The sequence below is a fragment of the Rhincodon typus genome, chromosome 25 (genome assembly GCF_021869965.1).
Source record: "Rhincodon typus isolate 14 chromosome 25, sRhiTyp1.1, whole genome shotgun sequence".
Taxonomy (NCBI): domain Eukaryota; kingdom Metazoa; phylum Chordata; class Chondrichthyes; order Orectolobiformes; family Rhincodontidae; genus Rhincodon; species Rhincodon typus.
Window position 1 is genome coordinate 32,093,112 of NC_063356.1, and position 20,759 is coordinate 32,113,870.

The 20,759-nt window shown below is 39.9% G+C and overlaps 1 protein-coding gene across 4 annotated transcripts in view; it reads right to left on the bottom strand.

The window, feature by feature from the left end:
• Nucleotides 1-20,759, bottom strand: part of tbc1d22b (TBC1 domain family, member 22B) — a 1,108,217-nt gene that overhangs the window by 271,955 nt on the left and 815,503 nt on the right. For 3 of the 4 annotated variants that reach the window (XM_048611941.1, XM_048611939.1, XM_048611942.1), the window contains exon 2: nucleotides 19,627-19,683. The exons of the other annotated variant lie outside the window; for it this stretch is intronic. In XM_048611941.1, the coding sequence (XP_048467898.1) occupies nucleotides 19,627-19,683 (57 nt within the window). The remainder of the gene's footprint in view (nucleotides 1-19,626; nucleotides 19,684-20,759) is intronic. 4 annotated transcript variants of the gene reach the window in all.

The window sequence follows — 20,759 nt, forward strand, 5'->3', positions numbered from 1 at the left end:
CCCCTATGATGCTGCTTGGCCTGCTGTGTTCATCCAGTTCTACACCTTGTTATCTCAGATTCTCCAGCATCAGCAGTTCCTACTACCTCTAAAATATTTGGCAACCTGTTTTCACACCTTATCTGCTATATTATGCATGTAGTGATTATGTAAGTTTGAAGGGTTATTAACTTTACTTATTTAATCCTACATTGGATAACTCCATTGGTTCCCTCCCTGTTTCCTTTGTTATCTGTAAAAAACTTTATAACAATCAACTTTGTGACAAGTTATCCACTTCCATAAATCAAACAAAATTTTGTGGTGCAAACATACCCTCCCTTAAAGCATCACAGCTTGCATAAATTTCTGAATCCAGTTTTATAAGGAGAAATTATATATAACAGATAGGCTGAACTTTATCAGTTGAGGGGAATCCTGAAATCTGGGTGAAAATTGGGTCCCAAGCCCGCATTTGTTGGTCATGGGAGGCATTTGGCAATTTTACTATAGGTGACTTCCTAATTGGAAACCTGTGCTGGTCCAATCACAGCTCGAAAACCTCAGCAACTCTACCAGGAGGGGGTAGTTGCTGCTAAGCAATGCAGGAAACATCAGGATCACAGGCAGGCAAGTAGGGGGACAGAAAAAAACTGCAACACGCATTGTTTATGATTGCAGAGAATATGCCATCCGCTCCAAGAGGAGTTAAGAGTAGGGGATTCATTGGCGTCACACACGCTGTCTTCCCTGCCAACAACCTCTTCTTGGTCAGTAAGGCCTTACAGTACCGTGTGCCTACGAAGCAACCTTTATTTAGTTGGCAGCACCTTAGAAAGCAGGATGTCACCCACCACTGGTATTACAGTAAGATATTCCTTAACACAGCCTTAGATTATGCACAAAGCCTCTCTGATCTCCTCGTTGATAAAATGCCCTGATCTGCCCTGCAGCTCACACCCCACCTCATCCCTGTGCAATTTTACTTCCCAAACCTCTATTCACAATTCCTATGGGGCCAGTAAAATTCAGCATATCGTACAGAAACATGCTATTTTGCCTAACTTATTTATGCTGCTATTTATGCAATACATTAGCCTCTTTCTAGCCTATTTTATTCCACTCTTATTAGGATATACTTCAACTCCTTTCCCCTTAAAAGCAGCTGTGCTTGTTGCCTCAACTTTTCATGTGGGAGATACTCCACATTATAAAAAAAACTTTCACCTGTAGAGTTCCTAACAAGCATCTCAAAGACTCTAGGCCCGAAACGTCAGCCTTCCTGCTCCTATGATGCTGCTTGGCCTGCTGTGTTCGTCCAGCTCTACACCTTGTTATCTCAGAAACTTGTCAGGTCTAGAAAATTATTTATTGCTTTGTCTCTGTGCAAGACTAAAAGCACAGCCTGTTATGAAAAAAGTTACAGGTTAAATATTGCACCCAACTAAAACTAGACGCTCTGGATGCGTAAGTGAACTTGTCCAATTTGTAACTGGTAATACTGCAATAAAATACCTGAACAGCAATTTGGAAATAGTAAATTCCAATCCAGAATGCAAACAAAATTTAAAGTAGGAGTACCTAATTAATTTAAAACAAACTGCTAGGATTAAAGGTTTAGTAGCATTGTAACAGCAACATACAGTAAGTGAAAACATTTGAGTAAGAAATTTATTTGCACTTTGCTCAATAGGGTCACATACCTAGTGATACAATAAGAATGACGAAGGGAAGGTATGGCTTTTTTTTGCATTTGCATTATTAACTTAAACTGAAAACTCAAAATTTATGAGTTGCCAGTGTCACTGTTCTTCTCTTACAAGATTTTAAGTTATGCTCATTAAATCCAATTCCCCCGAAAGAAACTAGATTTGTTAGGCTTCGCAGTGTAAAGATGCTGCTTGGCCCGCTGTGTTCATCCAGCTCTACACCTTGTTATCTTAGATTTGTTAGGCAACTAGATTTATCTTGAAAAACAGAGGTGGTAGAAGTACCAAGAATTTCAGGATTTATTATGCTGTACTATTCTAGTGTTTTTAAGATACAGCTTAATAAACAATTTAGAGTCAAAGAAAATATTATAATGAACCCTGCATAAAGATTAGGTTTATGGTTCATTTTCGATCAACAAATGTCAAATCTACTTCTAAAACAAAAAAAAGTCAATGAGCCATTTTCCTTTTTCAGAAGAACAACTTCAACTATCTTAATGTTGTGACAATGTCATATTTGAGAAAGCATGCTTAGCTGGATTGCATGATGTAAAGCATTTAGTTTGTAATAACGATTGTGTTCATGGCACATCATACGCTAATAGATGGACCTCTGTCTTACGTTAATAGAACGAACAATTTGTACAGAACCATTCATCAAAAATTAAGACTTCAGAATCTTTAAAAAATTAGTGACTCAGAAAGTAGTATGAATTAATGCACTTGAAATGTCACAAACTTCATAACAACCTGCCAGGATGACATCACACAGTAGAATGTTAATAACATTATTCAAAAAGCAAGTAATCCAGTTCTAAAAGGTTTCTTTATAGGGCTTAAATTTAACAGTTTTATGACCCTTGTAGTCTTTTCAATAGTAATATCATGCAGTTTGAATACTGGAAAAACTTAACAGGTCTGGCAGCATCTGTGGACAGAAAGCAAAGTTAACGTTTCTGTGCTCTGATTTTAGCTGGGAAAATTTTGGTGTTTGAGAGAGAGCGAGAGCAGGGGAGGAGATGCAGACAAAGGAATGGACAAAGGTCAGCCTGGGAGAATCAATAGCTGGTAATGGGGGACATTTCTTTATCTGCCCATTTTTTTTCTCTCTGTGGGCTCCACCTGTCGGTTACTCCTTCGCCCATGTCATCTTCAGCACAAATACCAATCTTTTCTCAGCTAAAATTTGTTCTGAAGAAGGAGAACGAGACTCAAAATGTTAACTGTTTCCTCTCCACAGATGCTGCCAGATCTGCTGTGTTTTCTCCATTAAATTATGTTTTTGTTTCCAATTTCCAGCATCTGCAAGTGCTTTTTTCCCCAATTTGAATATATAGGTACTAGCAAGGCGACTTTTACTTTTCCTCACCTATCATAACACTTCCAACTGAGCAGGGAGGTAGCAATCTATTCCCAGAGTCCTATCAACATTAGCCTGAGCTAATTATTAGCAAATTCAGAGGAGCGAGCCAGAAAAGACTCTTCCTCTGATGATGTTTTTCTGCAACTTCTCCGTAGTTCTTTACCATGGGAACACAACTGAGATCAGGACACATCAGCAGAAGGGAACTGCAAGAGCCTTATAAATGTCTTACACATCTATTCATGCCTAAAGTGGCACACAGAATAACGAATTAATACAGAGAAAAAGGCAGAAAACGCGTGAATCCAAAATCAGGTGTAATGGAATCCTAATCTTACAATACCACAGACAAGTAAAATTATACACAATTGAATTCAGTTACATTAGAAAGTGGATTTATTGACTAGAGCTTAAGACACAGCCATTCCCAAGGCGTATAACAGCGACATAATTAAAATTAAATAACGGTGTGAGTTTTGCTGTATAAAATTTATTTGGGGTTATCAACAGTCATCATTACTGGCAAATAAATCAAACAACCCCTGGAGAGCTAGCTCGTGCAGTGCAATGTGGAAACCAGGATGTTACTGTCTAAGTTGTCCTGATTCTCTCTCAACCTTGGTACAAGTATCTTGCAAAGATACTATTCATTGAAATACATGCACAAACTATACATTCTTTGTTTAGAATCTTCATAAATCCTAGCAACAATTTGTGATTAAATGAATAACCTATTCCAAATACCATAGACAATATATTAGAAACTTGCAATTTGCAAATCTTAAGTGTCTAAGGAAATATAAAAATCTATTCCAAACTCAAAGTGAATGTCAACTGAAATTGTGATTTTGTGATGTAGTAATGCTTTTCATTCAGGTGCAGATGATGTCATGATGCTGTAACACTAAGCAACATTATTAATGTTGATAGTTTGTTTAACTATTAAGTTCTATGACAGCCTCAAAAATTTGCAAGTTCTCCCACTTTGCCGATCCTGATCACAAAATACTTCCTCATTCACATACAATAGCCACAAAACAGAACTTTCCTCAAAAATTTGAGGATGAAGCTTAATTATTAGATTTTAATAACAAAACTCAGCATTATCAATGAAGGTGAATATCTACATATTGTTTAAATGGCTAGAGAATGTGTACCTGTCCATCCTCAGATAAATGGGATATCTGTCATGCAAGCCCTCATCTATATTTTTTTTAAACACCTGTTTACATTCAAAGGATTCCCATGGAGTAAATGGAGGCTAAAGTAGTCAATGTCTTTTAAAAACAAAATAGACAAAATGGCCCTGGGTAACTAGAGGCCGATTAATTTAAAATTGGTAATAATAGATATGCTGGGGGATTCATTTAGGATGAAATAAACGACTGAACAGAAGGGAATACAGCAAGGACACCTAATATGGCTTTTTAAAAAGGAAATCACGTTAAACATTTGTATTTTTTGAGGTAATGAGAGAGAATCGGGAATGTGGAGATAAGTGGGAAAGGGAGTTGAGGTTGGGGATCATTCATGACCGTATTGGCTTGTGGAACAGAATCAACAGGCCCCATGATTTACTTCTGCTCCTATATGTGAGTCATCAAGATGGTTGCTCAGGGAAACAAACAGCAACTATATAAACTTCTGAAAAGTTTTAAGCAAGAGTTTTCTCTACGAAGATCAAAGCCTCCCCATCAGCAGTACCATCTTGAGCTGGATTGAGGACTGGCAGGAAGACTAGACAATAGCTGCACATGGATTTGGAACAGTTTGGAGAATTGCCATTTGCAATTGGTGCTATTGCACTTTATTCATAACATAGATGTGGGGACAGTAATGAGGTCTACAAGTTTGTAAAAGATATGAAGTTTTGTACAAGTCAGAATTGCAGATGTTGTTTAACTGTCTCAAAAAAAACTTCATGTTCAAGTGAACTTAAATCTGTGACTGGCAAATGATGTTAATTTGGAAAAGTACGGTGTTATCCAGGTGGGCAGAGATTATGTTGAACAAACATACATGCTTCAGTGAAAGAATTCAAGTAGGTGGAGAAAAAAAAAATATAGATATTGTAAGACATTGAGTTGCAAAAGATGCATGAACAGTTCCATAAAGTCACAAATGGGGAGTTAGAATTCATTTAAAAGATAAATGAATTTCCAAACAGAAAAAAAAGACTATTCTGGAATTTGGGGCCATGAGTGAAGTAAGGATATACGCTTCCGGCCTCAGATAAAGCTGCTCACAAAAACCTAAAAATCTCTAAGGCTTTTCCCCTTTACCAATGAGAGTTTCAATCATGTCAAGTCAAAACGATGTCCTGGCATGCAGCAATGAAGTCAGCAAGCAGGCAAGCCCATTGAGGTATTCTATTCACAGAGCAAAATCAGGAAATGAAAACGTAATACCACTTTTTAGCCCATTTTCAGATAGCAAAACAAATGACTGAATTAAGACAGAAGTCTAAATCAAAATAGATATACATCCTTTTGAATTTTCATTCCGCAGACTTGCCTTTAAAAATACAGAAATTTGATTTTCTAAAATAAAAGTCACTTTTCAGGGTCAATAAAAGTGTTTAACAGTACAAAACTCCTGTTTCACTTTATTAAATAAGGAGTCACATAGTCCTTTTGTGAAATGCTCGACAAAGTCCAAAAGTGAAGTTTCCGCCAATTCAATAGATTTCCATTGATTGAAATCTTGGGTACTTTAACTGAAGCATAACCTCAAGAGAAGTATAGAATCTGTAACTTCTGTACTTCCACATATGACGGTGGATAAAGACAGTTTTGTATTCGCTACCAAAACAAAATCTTGGCTCAAATTTTGAACTTGCACTCAAGACTCGGGTCAGGCTTCTACTAGGGTATGGTGTCCTACCATACTACCTAAAAATCTATTCAAGAACCTTAGATACTACCCTAGTCATCAAACCAGATTTTTTTTTAAAAACGGAGACACTACAATTCAGAAAAGCATAGGTTTGGAGTGATTTGATCAAGGCTTATGGATGATGAAATGAACAGACTGTGTTATTGCTGACAGTTTGCTGAAATTGTATGATTTATGGTGAGCCAGTCTTCAGAATTTTAAATTCCAAAAGGTAAAGTTTAGGCTCGCTACCGACTACTTGCCTGCATGAGTGCAACCCCGACAATGCTCAAAAAACTCATCACCATCTGGGACAAAGCAACACGTCTGATTAGCACCCCATTCACCACTGACTCACAGCATCAGTCGTGTGTACTACCTGCAAGTTGCATGACAGTAAGCACTCTTTCAACAGCAATTTCCAAACCCATGACCTCTACCACCAAGCAGGACAACAGCTGTAAATACATGACAACAGCAACACCTGTTCGCTCCCTGCCAAGCCAGAGACCACCCTGATTTAGAAGGATATTGTTGCTTCTTCAGTTTTTCCAGGTCATTCCTAGAACTCCCTTCCTAACAGCACAGTGGATATTCCTACACCCAAAGGTCTGCAGCAGTTCAAGGCAACAGGTCATCAGCAGCTTTGAGGACAATTAGGGATGGGAAATAAATGTTATCCTAGCCAGCAACCTCTCATGAACAAATAAAAAAAGCCGCTCTCTTCCCAGAAAACACCAGACCCCTCACCCCCGCAGAAACAGGTTGTCTACTTGGTCCAGTGAATTCTAATTCACTGAACTGTCAAATGAAAACTGGATTGGTTTCTGGCTGGAAGACAGAATACCTCTTAAAAAGGCAGATCCTCCAGTGATCTCCCCAGAATACTTATAAATCATATAGTAAGACTAGACTTTTTTTTCACCTTTTCCAGAGGATGGTGTCTTTTGGTGGGGTGGACAGCAGGCCTTTTAATGTCCACTACTGTTTGCAAATACAATAGCTCAGCTTGCTCGACATACCTATAAATGTCACAGTTTAAAAGAAAGGAAAATCATTTCTATGAGGAAGATGATTTTTTTTTCCAAAGACACACAAAAGTGCACTAAATATGGTTCAAGTATGAAAATGCAAGCCTGCAACTCACTAAAAGATCCTCTGACAGCACCTTCTAAACCCACAACCACTTCCATCTAGAAGGAAAAGGGCAGGACACATGAGAACACCACATTCAAAATCCCCTCCAAGCCACTCGTGACCCTGACTTATAAATACATCGCTGTTCCTTCACTATCGCTGAATCATTATCCTGGAATTACCTCCCTAAGGGCATTGTGGGTCAACCCACAACAGATGAACTGCAGCAGTTCAAGGAGGCTGCTCACCACCATCTTCTCGAGGGCAAGTTGGGATAGGCATTAAAATACTGGTCAGCCAGCAACACCCACAATCCACAAATGAATTTAAAAAAAAAAAAATCACAATAACATACCTTAAAGTAGACTGAGATAACAAGGTGCAGAGCTAGATGAACACAGCAGGCCAAGCAGCAGGGGAGCAGGAAAGCTGACGTTTCGGGTCTGGACCCTTCTTCCTGCTCCTCTGATGCTGCTTGGCCTGCTGTGTTCATCCAGCTCTACACCTTGTTATCTCAGATTCTCCAGCATCGGCAGTTCCGACTATCCCTTAATGTAGATTACCTACTTTATATCCATCTCATGCATGGCTGATAACGACATCCAATAAAACAGCATGCTTGAACAGTAAAAACCACAAATTTTAAATTCAGACCAAATTCAACTATTTCTTTCGACTTGAGTTTCTCTCTCAGTCTTTCATCCTACCCCACATCCACCCTGCATTACTCTGTATAATCAAGAATATCAACTGTAATGGTATTATATTATACTGTTTAGCACAAGTTAAACTGAAATGTTTAGTGACATTTGAGTAGATTAGACCTTTTGTCTTGTCTCTTACTGTGCTAAATGTGAAAAACCCTTTCCAGGTCAAATAGATTCATAGTTGCTGTATATTGCTCTGGTAACTTCCCCAATCAGCCAATATTCATGTACAAACTGAGGCAGAGTGTTGACAGACTATTTCACCACAGAAACATCATAGCTAAAATGTTTAATTATGTCTTCATTCAACATCAATACACATGCATGTGTCACTACATAACCATCATAAAAACAAACCTTAACCAATATTCCCCTACTTAATACAGGATCACTGCAAAATCCTTACCATTATTTGAATCAGAATCAACTAACTCAGTTCAAACTGGGGATTGAATTTTGTACTTTCTTGGTTTTACAGCACAGCTGCCACATGCTTTAACTTGATTAAGTATCAGAGGAATTGAGCATACATAGATTCCAATACCATAATAGAGAATAGTCAAAATGGAATTCAAGAGTGAAAGAAAACAAACAAAAAAATTGGTCAATTTAGACATGACAGTGCCTTACAGATGTAAATGATCAGGTTCTTCTTCAACAACATTAGAAGCAAAGGGCTACTAAAACCTTCTCAATTACAGAGACTGCCAGCTTTGTGGATGAGGAATTTAATTTTTACCCAGCAGTTATCTACATATATCAATCTCAGATTTCGCTTCAAGTGTTTATGACTGTCATCTGTTCAACTGACCATAGCACAGTCAAGTGTTGAAAAATGAATATCTGGTCAAAGGATCAAAAAATAAAGTATAAAGAATAGAATAGAAATCAATAGTACAATAAAGGGATAGAAATAAAGTCAGTAATATAGTGAATGAATCTGGATATCACTAATTTAGTTACACACAACTCCAGTTAATCTTGCAGCACAGTCGTAAAGTTGTCTTGTCATTAACCATGCAAAGGATGTTTAACCTGTGACAAATTTCCTAACAGCCATATAATGCTCAAGTATACAGGATCTCCAAGGAGGAACAGCACTATCCCTGGTGAATTCTTTTTCCCCCATCAACAGATCATGACCCACACCTCCAAAAAAAAAGGACAAGAGTAGCATGTTATGGGAACACCATTCCTTCCAAGTAACATACAATTCAGACCAAGACATGTATTTTGTTTCTTCACAGAGTTAACATCCTAGAAAATCCACCACAGCAGCAGCATGAAAGCACTAGCATCACGACAGCAGCAGGTATAGCAATAAGTATAACATTGCCAGACTCATCCACATAAGATAGCTAAAAGTACTGAAGCTTAATTTCTAGATCTAAACTATAGCTTAACTTGACCAACCTTCATTATATATTAACTTGATGCCTAATTGAATAACTGCACCTCCATTTGATTCTCAACTACTCAGACTTCAAAGCCTTGACAATCCACAGCAACATTAACATTCCCATGCAGTGCTTGCAAGCATGACTTCACTGTAACCCTGTTCAATATGATTTTGTTCACCCAAGCCTACCCTGCAAAGTAATTCCTAACCACAGACGCAGTGTTTTCCATTCAGCCAAAACGTTTTTCCAGCGAAATACACATTTTTAGGATCTGTACACACTGCCAAAATAAATAATACCTTCAATAAAAATACTGATTGTGATGCAGGTTATTGTTACATCAGTCTATGTATACATTTAAAACAGTTGCCAGGAGCTGTCAAGATAAGTTATCATTTCTGTGGATATTAGCATTGGGAGAGAAGAGTACTAAACTGGTGTAAACTAAAATAGAAACTATTTTAATGTGTAACTAATTAAATTTTTACAAAGTATGCAAGAGCCTTGGTGGAAGCCAAGTATAGAATAATACTACTGTACAACTTTGGATCTACCAGACTTTGAGTTCAGCAAATAGGAAATTCATTAACCCTTTATCAATTTTCATTTTCAAATTTCTCTCCTCGAAAAGATTGGGCTAATTCACCTAAACTAAAAATTAAACAGGTTTTATTTATTTGGTCATGGGATGTGGGAAGCTCTGGCAGAACTGCAGTTTTATATGATTAGCTTCTTGCACTTGACTGCATGCTGGTTAGTATTTGGATCTCCTGCAAGTCAGCCATATTTTAGTAATTATACTGCAGCAGAAGAGTGTTGATGGGTAGATAGGCAATTGTGGTCAAAGTAGGATAAATTGCTCCTTCCTTTGAAATTTGTTACTGTTGCAACTGTCTTAATGATTGCAAGACAAAAAGTTGGAGATGGATTAAAGGCTTTTTATACATCTTAAACTTTCTATTTCTCACATTTTACACCCAACATTGATTTTGTCACAGCTGAATAGTCTTAACCTGGTGGGACACCTGGAAATCCTTTAAATTGGTCAGGTTCGAATAATTATCGATTGCTTATTCAGGCCTAGGTACTTATATTGCTTTCCTGACTCTTCAGATTAGTTTCTGATAAAGTTTGTTTTTATATTATTTATTAGCATCTAAGTTTGAAAATCATGCATAGTCAGAGATTATAAATTCACTTCCTCTCAACATTATTTTACTACATTTTGCTGGCTTTCATTTATTCATTAGTCTTCAGCGACCTGTCTATCTTCTCCATCATGAGATATTAGTCATCAGGATACTTGATCATCCTCCAGTTCTCATCACCTGATATAATACTATCTGGAAGTCCATTCACCTTTTATCAACATCCTTGCTGCTCTGTAGAATCATATGCACATTGGGTCACTCGTCTCATTCCCTGCCTTTACATCTGTCAAACCTATAGTACCCAATGAACAGCATCTCTTTACCCTCAGAAGTTGCACAACACAGAACCCAACAATTTTCTTTTAATTGCTTCTTACGAACTTGGGCCTGGTACAATTGTTTACTTGGATACACTCACGTCCCTTAAGCATTTTGCACTTGATATTGTCCATGTCTACGAAAAGCCTGGACTTTGGCTTGATAATTTTCACTATACTAGTGACTGGAGTTCAATTTAGATTGAGTCTAACCATGCACAGCATACCTAAATTCGCAGGCTATATCTGATCCTATAAGCCACAAAGAACTCAATAGGAGTTTCAAGTTTTTTAAAAAAGGGGAAAATCAGCAAGATAAAGGGAATGCAGGATAAAAAGGAACCTAAGGTGTACGTGTGTTTTGGACGTTGAAGCTGGCAGGACGAATTAAGAGCCAGTTAATAAAGAATACAGATCCCTAGGTTTTATTAAGAGGTCATAAAATAAAAGAACAAAGAGGAGATTATGGTGTTTCAGAGATAGTAGGGACTGCAGATGCTGGAGAATCTGAGATAACAAGGTGTAGAGCTGGATGAACACAACAGGCCAAGCAGCATCAGAGGAGCAGGGTCTAGGCCCGAAACCTCAGCCTTCCTGCTCCTCTGATGCTGCTTGGCCTGCTGTGTGCATCCAGCTCTACACCTTGTTATCTATAGGAGATTATGGTGAACTGGCACAGATCAATGCAACCTCAGCTGAAGTAGTTAATTCTGTTCCGTGTGTCACAATTTAGACAGGATTTGAAGGCATTGGAGAGTGTGCATATCAGATTCAAGGGAAAGATCCCAAGGATAAGGAAATTCCATTGTGAAGATAGATTGGAGAGGTCAAGAAAGTTTTCCCTCAGAGAAGAAAAGAGGCTGAGCAAAGATTTGACAGAGGTCTTCAAAGTCATGAGGGGTCTGAACAGCATGTAAAAGGGAGTAACTGCTGGCACTCATGAAATGATTGAGTAAGAAAAGGCATGCATTTAAAATAATTAGTAAATGATGCAAAAGCAACATGAGAAAACTGTATCACACAGCAAGTTGTTGTGGTCTGAGATGTTCTGAAAGACATCATGGCAGGTTCAAAAAAGAACTAAATCTGTTGTTACCTGAAAAGGAAGAACGTACGGGACTACAGAAGAATCGTACTAAGTGAACTGGTTATTTTGAGAGTTGGTGCAGGCACAATGAGCCAAACGGCTCCTTCTGTGCTGTAACAATTCTGTGATTGTATGACATATGGCTATGATGGGAGTAGTTACCCTGATAAAACTCTGTACACAAACACAAAAGACAAAAAGTGAGTTAAACAAAAAATGAGTTTCTATAAGCATGTAACACAAATCACAATAAAAGGTAACCACGAAGGTGCCTCCTTCTCAACCCCATGCCTCACTTTAGGCACGGTGACCCTCAGCTCAAACCACCAGTATTCTCTCTCTAACTCACCAGGACAATGGCGATTGTGTGTGTGTGTCTCTCTCTCTCTCTTTCTTTCTATGATACAGAAGTAATCGCAACTTGAACATGATTGGACATTAAATATTCCAGGCTACAGGATCTTTAGAAAGTTCATGAACTTTGACAAGGCATACAATAGGTGTTAACAATATCACAAGAGAATTCAACAAGGGGAATGACGCTTTACTTAAAGACTTGAGGAACAGTAAAAGGAGAAAAGACTCAGAATCAGCTGCAGCCATTCTGACAGCAGTAACACATGGAGGAGAGGGCGGAATGGCAAGTAAATTGAATATGCAGGAGATACTCAGCAAGCCATGCAGCATAGAGGCCAGCACCCTTTCATCAGAACTGAAAAACGTTACAGATGTAAATGCCTAGTTTTAAGCAAGCAATTCCCACTAGCTTGCTTATGAGAATTATTTTCCAGCCAGAAAATTCCACGTCACTGGTCCTGGGTTCTGTGAGGCCTTGTGTGGCTGATGAGCCCGATCCTCCAGCTTCATCACCAACCAAATTGGATAGATGTTTTAAGGAGTGGAATGGGTTTTTGGCCTCGAGACCATTGGCATTCCTTTCTCTAGTTCCTTTCCAGTGCATTCTCTTGCCAATGGGTGTTTTCATAGAAGAGCGTCCCTTCATACAGGAACTTCCTTCCAGCCAGTTTCTTCTGAATGAGGGTCTCATACAGGTTGATATCAATGTTGCATGGCTTGAGCGAAGCCTGTAGGTAGTCTTTAAAATCTTCCTTTGTCCTCCTCTCATTCAAGAAGCTTCCTTGAGCTGAACAAAGATAATTTGTTTTGAAAGTTGGAACTCAAGCATCCTAAGCATGTGGCTGGCCCAGTTAGTTTTAAATGATCATGGCCTTAATGCTGGTACTATTAGCTGCTTCAAGAACATTGAAGTTAGTAGGCTTGTCTTCCCAGCTAATGTGCAGAATCCATCTCAAAGAGCACTGATGGAGCTTCAAGAGTCCTGAGGTGGCATCTATACATAGTTCAAGTTTTGGGGTCATATGGAGTCGTCAGAAGGATGACTGCCTTATACACAAGGATCTTGGTAGCAAAATAGATGTCACAACCATTGAATAGTCTCATTCTTAGGCATCCAAAGGCGAAGCTCACTAATTGGATGCAATGTTGAACCTCCAGAGTGATGTCAGCATTAGGTGAGAAATAGTCTCCCAGATAGAGGAAATGTTCCATGTTTGGGAGGATTTTTCTATTGATCTTCTTGGAGAGATGGATTGGGACTTGACCTGGGCCAGGAGGATAAAGAAATTCAGTCTTAAGGGTGAAACCAATTCTTCAATCTGCTTCCCAACTGACTTAGTCAAAAACCTTGTTCAGATCAATGAAGGTCATGTGGAGAGACTGATGTTATTCCTGACATTTCTCTTGGAGTTGCTGAGTAGTGAAAATCATGTCCATTGGTCCACAGTTTGATCAGAAGCCATACTGCATTTCAGGAAGCAAGTATTTTCTCAAAGACTGGGAGAAGATAACAAGTAAGGATTCAGACAATGATCTCTCCAGCAATGGAGAGGAGGGAGATTCCTCAGTCGTTCCCACATTCCACTTTGTCTCCATTATTGAAAATGGTGATGATGGCAGCATGCCAGAGATCAGCAAGGATTTCTTCTTTGTCCCTGATTTTTCAGGAACAGTTGGAGATAACGGGCAAGATTTGCTCCTCCAAATCTGAAAACCTCCACTGGAGTACCAATTACTCCTGCGGCTTTTGCATTCTTCGTATCTAATGGCAACTTCAATTTCTGCCACATTAGGTGGGAGTGAAAGATCATCTTTGATGGGGTATTGAAATATTTCCTTAAACTTGTCTTTGTCAGTGATTTGATTTGATTTATTGTTGTCACATGTACCCAAGTACAGTAAAATGTTTTGTCTTGCGAGCAGTACAAGCAGATCATCGCATACAAGGACACACAGATCATAGGGTGTTTAGACAGAGTGAGGTATACAAGTTTATGGCTGCACAAAAGCAAGATCAACATTAGATTTGAAATTAGACAGGTCTATTAAGCAGTCTAATAACTGCAGGGAAGATGCTGCTCTTGAACCTGTTGGTACACATGGTCAGCCTTTTGTATCTTCTGCCTGATGGAGGCGGTTGGAAGAGAGTATTACTGGGGTGGGAGGAGTCCTTGATGATGTTGGCAGCCTTTCCACAGCAACGGGAAGTATAGGTAGAGGTTGGCTTTCACGATGGTCTCAGCTGTGTACTCAAACTGCCATAGTCTCTTACGGTCCTGGGCACAGCAGTTGCTGTAGCAAGCCATTATGCACCGAGATAGAACGCTTCCTATGGTGCTTTTGTAAAAGTTGGGTCCCTAGGGTCATGCCGAATTTCCTAAGTCTCCTGAGGAAGAAGCGTTGTTGCACCTTCTTGACCGTTGCACATACATAGGAGGTCTAGACAGGTTATTGGTTATCGTCACTCCTAAGAACTTGATGCTATCTATCCTCTCCACCTCAGCTCCGTTGATGTAGATAGGGACATGGCCTCCTTCTTTCTTTCTGAAGTCAATGATAGGCTCTCTAGTTTTTTTGACATTGAGGGAGAGATTATCTTTGAACTACGACACCAAGCATTCTGTTTCCTTCCTGTATTCTGTCTAGTCATTGTTTAGTATCCATACTATAATGGTGTCGTCACGAACGTATAAATGGGAGTTCAGACGAAATATGGTCACACAATCGTGAGTGTACAGGGAGTACAGTAGGCGGCTGAGTACACATCCTTGCAGGGCACCGGTGTGGAGGATTATCATGACAGTGGTGCTGTTGTCGATCTTCACTGATTGCAGTCTATGGGTCGGGAAGTTGAGGATCAAGTTGCAGAGTGTGGAGCAGAGACCTATGTCACGCAGTTTGGAGATTATTTTTGTTGGGATTACACTGTTGATGGCGGAACTCTAGTTGATAAAGTGGAAGCCTGACATAGGTATCTTTCTTATCCAGATGTTCCAGGGATGAGTGTAGGACTACAGAAATGGTGTCTGCTGTGGACGTATGCCTGTTGGCAAATTGCAAGGGGTCGAGGCAAGCTGGGAGGTTAGAGTTGATGTGAGCCACGACAAAACTGTCACCATTCAAATCATTAAATCCAACAGTATTCCTGGAAACCACCCAAGATATTCCTCCTGCCACCTTTTCCAACCTCATTAGTTTTGTTTCATGTAATGGCACTGCTGTAATAAAGGAGTAGTTTTTTATAGCCCATTATCAGTGGGCTTCATGGCCAACTTCAGAAAGTACCTTTCCATGTGCAACTTTCTCGCATCTGGATATAACTTCCTTACGTCCTCGTTAAATTATGTTGCCAATTGAGGGTCAATGAATGGTTAATTAGGGGCAGATTATATTGTGGAGATGTATCTATTTAAAAACTCCAATTTCTTTCAAAGGGAACTTCTTCATTCATCAGATCAGGCTGAATCTGAAGCCAGGTGTTGACATTATTATGCTAGCCAATTCCAAATCACTTATTTAAAAATCACTGACACTCCAGTAGACTAATAAAAATGATGAAGACATTTCCTACAGAAAATCAAAAAGGTCAAGTGCAATAATTATCCTAATCCCTCCTTTATCAAGCTGCAAACCCAAAAACTTCAATCTTTCTAGCTTCTGTAAAATATTCTTTATATTATTTTTCCCCCAAATTGTCCCCAGTGAATTTGATCAATTAATGTACTTTCTGGTTAATTAGCATTCTGAAGTTCACCATCACTGAATTTATTTTTAGCCTCAAACTAGGTAAGCTTTCTCACTTGCACATGCCATAATTTAAACTTGCAAACTGATGAAGCAAAATGTCAAAATAACAGTTTTTAACATTATGGGCTAGATTTTAAGAACATAAAATAAATAGGAACAGAAGCGCCATTCAGCCCCTTGAGCCTGCCCCACCAATCTGACTGTGAACTTAACTCTACTTTCCAGCTAGGGGGTGGGGTGGGGGAGGTTAAGCACTGATTTGCTATTTATCGTGAAAGCAGCTTTTAACAGCCTGGAACATCTGGATCTGATGCTTCCTGGCCTGCTGCATGGAGGCCGCTAAATAGCTGAGGAATCACTCAACCATATGGGGTGGCAGGGTGGCTCAGTGGTTAGCAGGTTTGATTCGACCCTCAGGTCCCTGTCTGTGTGGAGTTTGCATATTCACCCCGTGTCTGCATGGGTTTCCTCCCATTGTTTAAAGATGTGCAGGCTAGGTGGATTGGCCATGCTAAATAGCCCATAGGTTTCAGCGATGTATAAATTAGGTGGGTTATAGGGAAATGGATCTGGGTGGGACATCCGAGGGCAGTGTGGACTTGTTGGGCCGAAGGGCGTGTTTCCACACTGTAGGGATTCTATGGATCAGCAAAACAGAGGAGTGGCTGGAACCCACAGCATTGTTAAGCTCCCAGCTAGAGGCAAATTAGTTGCTTGCATTTGTGGAACGGGCAGCAAACCCCACTTCCCAGACTGTCCTAGGAAAGATCTGTACTGGTTGGGAATATGTCAACGAATTTTTCCGATGTGACCACCTCGCACGCCCCCCCACCCCCCACCCCCTGTAGGTTCGGAAAATACAGCCAAAAGATAAAACATGTTTAGGATTTATGATTTTTAGATAAAATTACATATTGAAATAAAAGGTTAGGCCAAAATGAAATAACAAACAAAATATCAAAGCATGTACATTGGTCACCTGCCATTTTAAAATTGACAATTGTTCACAGTACATCAAAAAAAATTCTGCAAAACGCAAGTTGAAAGATTTAGACCATGCAGAGAAAAAATAACACTCATCATATTCAAAAACATCAATACAGTTGGTCTTTCATGTATTTTAGCTATAAACACCAAAGCCAAGATGGAATACTACATATTGCCACCTTAGCAATTTGGTTCAGAGGCAAGTGAGGAAAAGCAGGGTGATATTTCTTTCACGATAGTTGTCATTTCTGTAATGCACTCAAGCACTATCACCCACCACAGCTACCAACAGATACTCAACAATGAGACAGATTTAGTAAGTTAAATTCTACCATTTACATTGGCTATCCAATACATATTTCTAGCACCAATTTCTAACCCAATATATATTCTCCAAACAGATACCTAATATAATTTTAAGTTTCCAAAATAGCTTAAAAGGACCATTTATTTTCTAAACTATTATTACAAAATTGTTTACTCCTTTAAGTGGCACAGGCGAAGTTGACAAGCTGGGAAAAATGCAAGAAGTAGGAAAAAAATGGAATCTCGACATTGATAAACTCCCAATTTTCACTGGAGTTTTAAACAGCAACTTCAGAATCTTGTTGTTGAGTACTGACTACTTTATTTTCATTGCGTTATTTGCCCAATTTGCCGCACTCTATGCCATTTCCAATTCTCTTCTCCTTTGAGAAACCAGACACTGCAAATTCCCAAGTCTAAATCACAGCAAGTACCTGATAGTTGCAGTTTGTCAGTTGCTCACCCCATCCCTCATCCAACTGTCTGTACCATGATGTCCCTGCATGCTTCATACACACTAACCTCCTCCACTCTTCATCCACGCAAATCAACAGCAGCAGAACGCCAGCCTCAACGTACCACCATACCTGCTCTGGGTCCAACTCTCAATCCAGACCTTCAACACTATTTTAGAACTCAGGAACTGTTACAATTTCCCTGCTGCTGCCAGGTCACTTCGTAAACAGGGCCACACACCCATCTCATGCATCCAGAATTCATCTTATGGCTCTTAGCTTCGTTTCTTAACATTCAGTTTGCAATGCTTGAAGGTTGCCAGCCTCTGTAGCTTTCATTGCTTATTTATGCAATGGCACTTCACTGCTAAGTTAGAGACTGCCAGTCTCTGTGGCTTGCATTGCTTTTTAGCACAGAGGAGGAGGAGGCAGCAGCTTGAGCAACGAACAGTCAGGGAAATCTTTAGGTCACTGTACAGAGCCAAACTATGTCAATGTCATATCTACAGCATGTGCCAACAGCTGCCCAGCAAAAACACTATGTGCTTCAACAAAATGTCTTAAAGTCAAAGGAGTAAGAGCCTTCATTGGGTTTTTTGTGGATGACAGCCACCCAGGCAATGCTGCCACAGTCACTCCACAGGTTCAGCAGATTCTGGTCGAGAGTACTGACAACAGTAAGTGAGGCACTTAGCCCTGCAGGTTCAAGGACTGGTGTCCATGCAATCAAGTGCAACCAGTTCAGGGATTACATGTGTATCAGTCAGGGTGCTGTGGAGACTTCCCTGACAACATTTGGCTCAGACCTCAAATGATGACCAGCCAAGTCAGTCCTAGAGGTTCAACCCATAATGGCCAGGAGGAAGTCCACGGAGTTCTGGAGAAAGCAAGTAACTAACTCAAGTCTGGGAATGGGATTCATTGGACCAGGATCCTCAGGGAATAATTAAAGTGAAAGGGCCGTTTACCAAAAAGGAAGGGGAGGATCTCTTAAGAGGGGATGGAGAGCTCCAGGGTAGGGTGTTTTCACAGAGCTTGTCGTGAGGTGGACATCCAAACAGTCAAGAGGGCAAACTTGTCACTGTATGAGACCAGTGAGGTGGTTATCTCCAAGATGACGGCATTTATCCCTGCAAAGCACAGAAGACCAATGTCGTCCTTCCTGCACTGCAGTGTGCTCCTTTTTACCTGCAGCATGGCAATGACTTGGACCATCTGCGCCTGTGGCGTGGCTCCCCTTGGCAGACAGAGTCAAAGTCCCCTTCACCACCACCCCATCCACCAACACCTGCAGGCTCCTGTTGGTGAAGCTAGGCACCACTTTTCCTTTCTAGGCTACGTTCTCAGTTATAACTGTTGAATAACACAGCGCAAGGGTCAACTCAGAGTCTGCAGTAGATGCAGCTGGGATTAAAGCAAAACACCAGCGGAGAGAAGGGTCTCCATTGAGGGAGCACTTCCACCTCTCCTGAAAAGCAATTCTACGAGAAGGGCACTGTACTGTCCAAATGCATAACTAATGCGGTGAAAAGCAGAAGATCGAGAGAGAACTGTCGATCCAAGCCATGTTGGGCATGGCATCATGAATTTCACTTGATAACACACCAACCAAGATGAGAAAATCTGGCCCATAAGTTCTTTTAATACATATTGCATAGAATTGCAAATAAAAATTGGTAATAGGCATCATCATGCCATGAAATGCATTCATCTTATACTGGAGAAGTTCTAGTGCTTAATTACTTACTTTTTAAGTTGTTAATCAATAATATTTGGTCTGCCTTCTCAAAGTAAATTTCACAATAAGGAACACCAATTCATTATAGTTCAGCTTCTGACCCTGGTTTGAGCCTAGAACAAATCAATTAGATCATCCTTGTTCCACTCATCCACAATTATATCTACATAGGGCTGATACACAATTACAATAAATCAATTCTTATTTCACTTCACAAAGTTCTGGTCACATTAACAAGATGAAGGTCATTCAAACCAAAAACAGCTTTATGAAACCAGATGAGAACAAAAAAGTCAAATGCAAACCTACTTTTTGTGTAGACGGGGATCAAATGGGGGATGTTGTGCTCCATAAACTTGTTGTATACTAAGGAAAGAAAAAAAAAGAGAGAAAGATATGCCATATAAGTGGAAGAAATGAATTAAAGCATAATTTACACATTGTCACAAATTGGAGGGGAAAAATGAATTGTGTGTACATTATTTACTGATTCTTATCTCCTGACTCCTCAAAGCTTGTCCACGATCTACGAGGCACCAGTCAGGACTGTGACGGAATATTCCCCACTTGCCTAGATGAGCTCCAGCAATACACAACCAGCTTGATACCATCAAAGCCAAAGCAGCCTGCTTGACTGGCATCACATTCACATGCATCCACTCCCTCTACCCCTGACGCTCACTAGCAGCAGTGTGCACCATTTACAAGATGCAGTACAGAAATTCACCAAGGCTCCTTTGATAGGACCTTCCAAACAAACAAGCACTTACATTTAGAATGACAAAGGCAGCAGGCACACAGGAACACCACCACCTGCAAGCTCCCCTTCAAATCACACAGCACAGAAACAGACCCTTTGGTCCAACTCATCCACACCGACCAAGTTTCCTGAACTAAACTAGTCCCACTTGCCTGCATTTGGCCCGTATCCCTCTAAACTTTTCCTATTCATGTACCTATCCAAATGTTTTTTAAATGTTGGGACTATACCTGAATCTACCACTTTCTCTGGCAGTTCATTCCACATACAAACAATGCTGAGCGAAAAAGTTGTCCCTCAGGTCCCTTTTAAATCTTCCTCCTCTCACCTTACAAATATGTCCCCTGGTTTTGAATTTCCCCACTCGAGGAAAAAAAACCTTTGCCATTCACCTTATCTATACCCCTCATGATTTTATAAACTTCTACAAGTTCACTGCTCAACCTCCTGCATTCCAGTTTAAAAAAAAAAGTCCCAGCCTATTTTTATAACTCAAACCCTCCAGTCCCAGCAACATCCCGATAAACCTTTTCTAAATCCTCTCCAATTTAATAATGTCCTTCCGATAGCAGGGCAACCAGAACTGTACAATGTACTCCAAAAGCGGCCTCACCAATGTCCTGTACAACTTCAACATGACAGCCCAACTCCAATACTCAATGATAACAAGGTGTAGAGCTGG